This window comes from Drosophila santomea, chromosome X (assembly GCF_016746245.2).
Source record: "Drosophila santomea strain STO CAGO 1482 chromosome X, Prin_Dsan_1.1, whole genome shotgun sequence".
Classification (NCBI taxonomy): domain Eukaryota; kingdom Metazoa; phylum Arthropoda; class Insecta; order Diptera; family Drosophilidae; genus Drosophila; species Drosophila santomea.
The window spans coordinates 7,295,381-7,304,403 of NC_053021.2; the positions used below are offsets into that span (position 1 = coordinate 7,295,381).

The 9,023-nt window shown below is 39.7% G+C and overlaps 1 protein-coding gene across 1 annotated transcript; it reads left to right on the plus strand.

Moving 5' to 3' along the window:
* Window positions 1–292: 292 nt before the first annotated feature.
* LOC120456725 (protein YIPF1) lies at window positions 293–2,216 on the plus strand. Its single transcript, XM_039643708.2, has 4 exons — window positions 293–885; window positions 948–1,154; window positions 1,213–1,305; window positions 1,579–2,216. Exons 1-4 carry the CDS (start codon window positions 415–417, stop codon window positions 1,873–1,875), a joined length of 1,068 nt encoding a protein of 355 aa, XP_039499642.1. The 5' UTR covers window positions 293–414; the 3' UTR covers window positions 1,876–2,216.
* Window positions 2,217–9,023: the final 6,807 nt, after the last annotated feature.

Below are 9,023 nucleotides of genomic sequence, written 5' to 3' on the forward strand. Positions count from 1 at the left end.
TAATTAACTTCATTACTAAAACCAATAAAAATAAGGAAGACTTCTTAGTCGTAAATTTTAAAGTGGAAGTTATCTGTACAAAATCTGATTGTTCAAACTATTCATCATGATAAAAATTCACGAAGTCAAAAAAACTATATTGCAAGGTAAAATATAAATAAAGAGTCATTTTAGTAACTTCTGAGCAATAGATAGCTATATAAAAAATAGCCAAATTTAGCCATTTTCGGCTGCGCAACCCAACTGCAGTCTGCCATCTCTAGCTGACGAACGCAACAGCCAGCTGATGTGTGGGGGCCTATCGATAACCGATAAGCCATCGCTGCCAGCAAATATTTTTTGGGGCCAAGAGGAAAATACGTGTAATATTTACAATAAGCAAATCGAAAACAATCTAGTCGAGCCGAAATCCAAATGGAAACGCCCACGGCCGATGATCTGTTGCAGTTCCGCGACTACAGCGGCGGTGCCCCGGCCCAAATCAATGTCAATTCCCCAACGCACGGCGGATCGGGCGGCTCTGGTGGCTCCGGTGGTTCCGGTGGCGGTGGTGCCAACGCACAGCGACAACGCGGCGATCCTCTGGCGGATCTCATCTACGACATGACCTCCTCGGCTCAGGGATTTGCCGGTGCTGCATCTCCGGACGGCTCCCAGCCGCAGAACTCCTCGCTGGACGGATCCGGTGGTGGTGCTGGCGGTGGTGCGAAACTGTCACTGTTTACCATCGAGTACTACCAGCAGTTCTTCAACGTGGACACCTATATGGTGCTCGAGCGAATCGCCAACTCCATGATACCCAAACGCGCCGCTGGCAACTATCTGCGCATGAACATCGGCGAGAATCCGGATCTGTATGGACCATTCTGGATTACCGTCACCCTGGTTGGTAGATTCAAGTTGAAAAAACTCATATTTATCAATAACTTGTGCCATTTGTATTTCAGATCTTCTCCATAGCCATAAGTGGTAACATTGCCAGCTATTTGCAGCAAGCCACTGACAGCTACAAATGGCACTACAACTTCCATCTGGTCTCCTATGCGGCTACCTCCATCTTCTTGTACGCCAACATCCTGCCGGCCGTTCTGTGGGCCCTCTTCAAGTACAGCCTGAAGCCCGTGGATTCCGCCGATGCCGTCGAAACGGACAGCGTAAGTTATCTTGGCATTCCCATCCATCTATCTCGCTCATATTCGGTTTTGATTGCAGGCCAGCTATACGCCGAGTCTCTTGTCGCTGATGTGCATCTATGGATACAGCCTGGCCATCTATATACCAGTCTCCGTTCTCTGGGTGATCAATGTGAGTTATTTTTGCATACATGTTGTAATTGGGTAGTACTTACTTGTGCTATTACTTACGTATTCCGAATCTTGTCTATATCTGTACTGCTCATTTTGCTGCTAACGTTGTGCATAGGATATTCCTTAATTCTAGATTCTGGGATACTTTAACGTTGTAAATAGTAATCTGGTTTGACATCTTCATTAGTTTCACATCTGAGCAGATATTTCTTATAGTTCATTTTTATTTTCTGAACTTATTAATGTCATTTGTTACTCCAATCTCTTGCAGATCTCTTTGCTGCAGTGGCTGCTAGTGATCACCGCCGCCTTGCTTTCTGGCACGGTTTTGATTGCCGTGCTAACGCCAGCTCTGCGAAACTCGCAGTTCTCGTTGTTCCTCATCGTGGGAATCCTGAGTGCCCATGTAGTGCTGGCCGCCGGATTTCTACTTTACTTCTTTCACAATCCCACAGTCTTGCCGCTGGATGCAGCTGCTCCAGAACCAGCTGCGCCAGCTGCACCTGCTGCCCTGAAAGCCGTGACCCAGGCGGTTGTCAACGCAGTGCCCGGCAATCAGACCCACTAGAAAGCATTCCGCAATAAGCAGTTCGTCAACGTCGCTGACCTTTGCTGTAAATTAAGTTGTTCTTATTTTTATATTCGCTAAAGAGCTGATCGCATTGGTTGCATCTTTGTGCTTTGTATTTGACTTTCTCTATCTTTTGGCGACTGTATATTTATATTAAATTAGAGGTAGAAGTATGTGTAATACCAAAAAAAAAAAACAAGAAAATATCAACACAGAAACAAAAGAAATCGGTAGAACTTTTCGCTGGAGTAGTAAAAAATTAAACAAATTTGTCAAAGTTTTACGAAAGACATATGTTAATCATGCCATCATTAAAAATTGTAAATATAATCCAAAAAATCCAAAATGAGTTTTTACTTGGGAATTCGTTGGCTATTTAATTATAATTTGTAAATTCAAAGATTGGCATAATTTGCCGGTACTTTCTATGGGTAAAACACATTATACATTTCCCATCAACGGCCATATGGAGAATGTCCTTTGAGAGAAAAGAAAGTGGCATAGAAAAAAATGGCAAGGAATGAGGATGCTGGATTTGGTTATGGTTTCTTTTCGGTTGGGTTGTTTTTCGACTCGCCTTTTTGGGCGCATGCATGGCCAGCTTCTTTGGTGGTAGTATCGTCCACCCACACACCCACTCACATACACACACACTCAAACACACACACACACATATACACAGTACTGTATGGACGATATCGGGGAACTCGAGGGATTTTCAACGTTTTTGCTGCTGTTGTTCATGTTTCGGGCATGCTTTTGCTGAATTTCATGGGCTTGGCGTATTTATTCGAGCAATTCGGGAATTATTCGCAAAGGACGATGCCAAAAACAGGGTTTTTTTTCCTGGAAGTTAAAAATAACTTATTAAAGTAATCATTTTATTTAGCTATCCACAATTACTAGATAATAATACTTTAAAAAATTTTCAAAAATTTCTAGATCCAAACACATCAAAATAAAACACATACAAATAGTTAAACATGATTATAAACATTTTAAAATCTTCAAAAAAATATTATTTGTGCAGTAGGACACCCATTATAAAGTTTGGTATGTGACTCACGTACATAGGACTCTTTTACACATTTCTATGTGTGCGTGTGCATGTGCGTGTGTGTGTGTGAGAATGTGTGTGTACATGTATGTATTCAGCTGACTTGCACCCACGCACGTTTATGAAGAGAAAATTTCTCAATTTCAAATGCAAATATTCGCATAACGCATCGTTAGATTTGTCGTTTCATTTATTTTTTTCCATGCATGTGAGTTGGGTGTATGTACATCATCGCATCGCATTGCAAACTCACACCTTTCGCTGATTTTTCGCTGCTGAAACAAAAATCCATTTACTACATACACATACATATGTGCTGCATAGTTGGGTGTACGTGGCGTATACTTGATGTCAGCTTTGGAGACAAATTTGTCAGATTTTCGTTGCTCAAATGCAGTGAAATTCGCAGTTTGATTTGTAAATGGCATAATTTGCAAAATGCATGAAACAAACGTATACAGGATTTATTTGATAGATAGATAAATATATATTTGTTCTATTTATGCAAGCTTTACTAATGTGTAGTACATTGTACATTTCTCGCAGTGTCTTTGAAACGCATAAATTTCTGTGTGCCGCATTATATATGGCCACTGATTCGATCGATTTGTGGTGGCATATAGATTAACTGATTTGCCATTCAGCTGATTAGCATTCAAGTGGGTGGCTGTGGGTGCCGGAAACGGAAGTCACTCGATGGCTGTTAAAAGTTTTTTTCTTTTTTTGCCTCGTTCTCAGTCCTTTATGATGGCTTTTTCCCTTTTCCTCTCCATTTTTGGGGAAGGAGTGAAATTAGCTGATGTTCAGCGACTTGTGTGATTCCTTTTTTGTTGGCTCTTAAAGCAATTACGCCATCCCTTTAGCTCTGCATCCCTACTGCTTTTCTCGTTCTTTTCCCATGCAGACACATATGTACACTGGAAAAATACGTACGCAGCAATTATACCTCTATATTTAGAGCAAAATATTTAAATTCATATGCAAGAGAAGTTATTTCAAGATGTTAGATTGCTAGAATACTGTGCACATAATGTGCAGAATAATGTGCACATAATGCAGCCATAATATTCAACAAATTATTCGTTCAGTGTATGCGTATGCCAGTTTGAGTGTGTGTGTGTGAGTGACTTAACCCCTTTGAGCCGCCTCGTAATGCATTTGAAGCGTTAAAACGCCACTTGAGTGAGGATGTTTGGCCCCGGCAAGGAACTGCACCCTTTTTGAATCCTGCCAAAGGGGTGGAGAGGGGAAGGGGCAGGAGCAGGAGGGCTGGGGTCAAGGGGGCGGGGCTTAAGGGGCTGCTGGCAGAAGTGCATATGCTAATTGGTAAGTGCACGGCTCAACGAGCACCTGTTGAAGTCAGCATCTCGTTCCTTGAGAATTTCTGGATCGGATGCCGACTTGAAAAGCTGTACATGCATATGTTTACATACAAACATTCGTTTGTACATATATGTATGTATGTACATTTCCCAGTTCAGAGAACTTCTTTTGCAAGTAAATATATTTAATTAAAAGTTGTCTGAAGCCATTTTGAAGTGGAGTTGAATCCATTTTAGTGCTGTGAAAGTTTGCTTCGTCAGCGCCATTAGAATAAAACACAAACAAGCTTAGCACAATAGATAATTTAGAAAGGTCTTTTAAATGTATTAAACTAATTTACTATAGAATTAAATGTATTAAACAAGTTAACTATAGAATTAAATGTATTAAATTAGTGTGCTATCGAATTAAATTTTTTAAATAAGTTTGCTATGGATTTTTGAATCTTGGCCGAAAATTGTTTTCCTGTTTTTGCGACTATAAATATCAGTATTTTCATCACAGCATTCTAAATATTGGTCCAAATATGGAATGTCATACCTCGTTAAGTTCGTAATTAAATTTCCAATCGAGCTGTGTTTTCAAAAAAAAATTAAATTTTTGTCACATTTTTTGTAATTTTTGATGATGATTTTTGAATAATGGCCGAAAATCGTTTTCCTGATTTTTTGCGTAAATAATTATCACTTTTTTGATCAGAACATTTGAAATATTGGTCCAAATATGGAATCGCATACCTCGTTGAGTTTGTAATTAAATTTCCAATCGAACTGTGTTTTCAAAAAAAAATTATATTTCTTCTCGATTTTTTGCAAATTTTGATGATGTTACCCCTTACAAAAAATGCGAAAAAATGGCCAAAAATCAATACGAATCAGAAAATTGCAGCAAGCCACCGGCACTCTAAGTGCACCCTCGAAACACCGGGTGTCTCAGCACCCGGGTGTTTGTTGACACTTTATTTGCGACATTAACAAACACCCGGGTGTTTTGCCACTTAACAAACAACAATCTTTTATATTATTAAATAATATTTATACTTAATTAACACTATTCTATTTCTATTCTTCTAGCTGGCATTCAAAGTGGAATTATAAAATAAATATACATAAGTATAATTGCTGAAAGTAATACGTTAAATTAAAAGGAAATAATGAATAATACTAAGTACTAAATACTAAATACTAAATAATACTAAATACTTAATACCAAATAATACCAAAATATAGGTGCCCTCCTCTGCGCTTCTCAAAAGTCCTACATAAGCAAACCACTTTTTCGATGTTTTAAAAAAAAAAATACTAAATGTGAGTGAGTGGTGCAGTGATTTTATGTGGCAGCAGAGGATATCAATAATGTGATTGCGACCTACTGGAGGAAGTGCCTGAGCTGGCTATTTTCTAGGAGCTACAACCAGCTGTCTGCTCTGACGTGGAAGAGAGGAGAGCTTGAGGAAGGGGGTGAGTACCTGGGGCAAATGGAGAGGGACGCTTTACTTTCTGACTTTTGGCTGTGGCTGCATTTTTTTTAATCATTTTAAAAAATAAAAATTTTACATTTATAAAAAATATGGGAATCAAATATTACAAATTTGAACAAAGCAAATAAAATAATATATAAAAAGAAATGTCAATTTCGTGTTGCGTTAATTTTTGTAAAATTAAGACAAAAAAGGAGTTCTTACCAGTAATTTGATCACAGCATTTGAAATAGTGGTCCAATCAAACTGTGTTTTCAAAAAACAATTAGGTAATTAGGAGTACAAAAATGTAATTCTTTTAACTTTCTGACCATTTTTAGCCAAGTTATACCGATAATATCAATCGTAAATATTGCATTTTTGCTAAAAATCGTTTTCTCTTTTTTTTTGCGATTATTAATATCCGTATTTTCATCACAGCATTCGCTTAACTAATATGCACCTAACTTACAAATAGCGTTAAATGTTACATACTTTAATACATTTTCATTCCCTTCAAATCATATAAAACAAACTAAAAAAAGTATATCAAAAATTGTATAATATTGATAGAAGACTTGACTTGACTTTGAAAAGATTGCCACACGGGCCAAAGACCAACGACTCCTTTGAATCCCATACGAATATTGATTTATTTTCTTCGCGTTCGTCTTAAGGCGGCTTAGTGTGCAGCAAGGACCTTTAAGAGGCTAAGGTGGGGGAGGGGAAAGGGGAAGGTGGGAGGGTATTGGTTAAATAGTTTACCGGCTGTTATTGGGTTAATTCTGCAATCCTTTTCCCCCTTCTCTGTGTGTGTGCCTGCGTGACTGCTCGTTCTTAGTTCCATCTATTTCGTGAATATCCTGCGGCCACACCACCACACACGTATGCAGCCCAGCAGGATGTGCCCCACCCGCCCCCCTGCCACCCCACATGCACTCAATTAAGTGGCGGAGGGAGAGTCCTGTGTTGACTTGAGAACTTGGCACAACTTTTGCGTACGAGTTGCCCGGCTACGTGACAAAGGTTGCAAGTGCCCCACCACCTCCTGCTGCTACTCGGGACCTCCTTGTTTACCCTCAAAGGCTCTGTGTTTACCCAGCGCGACACACGCAGAGAAAAACATGTGCATTAATGTGTCGAAAAGCGCAGAACATTATTTCCTGCACTGCTAGAAGACTTAGTTGTGATACAAAACAATGGAGTCTCATTACCGAACTTAAAATGATAGTTTTTTTGTTAAATAAAAATAAAATAAAATTAAATAACAAAAAATAAATAAAAGTTATTGAAAGAATACAAGAAGAAGGTGATTTTTCTTCTTGAAAGAATACAAAAATATGGTGATTTTTCTTTCTGAAAATATACCAGAAGTTGGTGATTTTCCTTCTTGCAAAAATACAAGAAGTTGGTGATTTTCTTCACCAGAAATCCCCTTTGCTTTCGCTTCAAGGCAGTCGTCTTAAGATGCAAGTGTCCAACTTGAACTCCAACTGTCCGTCCGTCCATTTGTGGCCATATATCTGCGAATCTGTCTCCCAATCTCCAGGTGAGTGTACGTGGCCAAATTGCGGACCATCTGCCGGCCGGCCGGTGCTTCGTACTTCGTGCCTCGTGCTTTTGGGGCGTGTTCGGCGCCCGGTTTGACACAATTTCGAATGCCGCCGCCCAAATGCAGAAATTGCTCCATTTTCGCAGTGGCTGTGGCGACAGAGTCTACACGGCACCGGAAAATTCTCCAGCGGGACAGCGCCCCTACGAGAGCTTTTCCAGCGCGGCATAGCGCGCAGAGCTTTCCCATCGGCGGCGGCAATTGCACATCCATCGTCCTGTAAGGACATACATACGTACATATACAATATATACATATATGCCAGGACATGTATCCAGTGCTTTGGATTTGGCTTAGATAATCACCAGGATTTGTGGGGCTGCATACATAATTTCATTACTCATTTTAATTAATTGAAATTGTTGCAAAGCCTCAAATGCTAAGTGCGCTCACTAATTGCAATTGACTTCAAAGTGAATGCAAGTGAGCTGCCTGGGTATGCAATATATTTTAATATATATTTCAAATTAATATAATATTATTTGTAATAATTTGTAAAAAGATAGCACTACTTCAATATCACTTACTCGAATATGGGATACAATTTAATTTATATTTTATATTCCCATTACATTTCTCATTAAAACACACAAAGTATCCACTTGCACAATTATTATTTTTGATTTTGTGGTTCATTCGCAGCCAACAGACATATAATAATTATTTGCATTTGCTCTGTGGCATATCAAATTCATGTTGAATTGCAATTTTGGGGATTTTGGGCGGCGAGGCTGTTAAAATGCAGCTCATTATAAATTCATCTGTGAATATTAATATTTGATCAGCTTCTATTTTGGCAAATTGAGTCCTCAGTTGACGTGAATCGCAGTGCAAACACACTGCACCGCCTCTTTCCAACTTCATGCACCCATCTCACTCCCTCTCTCTCTCTCTCTCTCTTTCTGTCTCTCTCCCTCTCTCTCTCTGTCTCTGTCTGTGCAAGGCCCGCATCCTGAGACAAAGTCTTTCAATTAATTTCAAATGGGAATGCACCGAAGCTCAATGCAAACATTTGCACAACTTCAAATCGCTTTTGCCGCTTCTATTGCTATGGCTCTGCTTTATTTCCCACCCACTGTTTTTCCAACCCACCCCCCTCCCTCCCCTGTGTCCCTAGCATTATCGCACACAGGGAGAAAATATTTTCCATAATTGTCAAGTGTATAAACATATATATATGAACTCAGATGTATGTATTTATATCTGGTATGGTGCCTAAAAATTCAATTCAATTCCTTATCTAGACATCATTTTTAAGTACATATCACATTTTGACTAACTAATTGATATCATTTTCGATCTAGTTTGTCCTTATTGCAAGGATATTTTCCGAGTGTGCCGCTTCCTGTTGTTTTTGAGAGTTGCGAGCAGCTGAAATTACACAGATTACAAGGGATATAGACGACGAGCTGTTGGCACACATTCTGCCACATCGCCTTGCCACTTGCTACTTGCCACGCCCCCGGTTTTTCTCGTTGAGGAAAATGCATTTTGAAATTATTTGGTAAGCGCGCTTTTGGAGAGAATTTCCCGCTAGCCTGGAGAGTTGAAGCCGCACGGGATGGGGGGAAAATCGGTGCGGAAAAGCTGTGCCGAAAAAGCTCTGCTCCTGTTCAAATTGTAGGTGCTGCTGCTGCTGCTGCGTTTTTCGTGAAAAGTCTCCTCGAAACAGGATGCGTTGGCGTCTCTGCCGG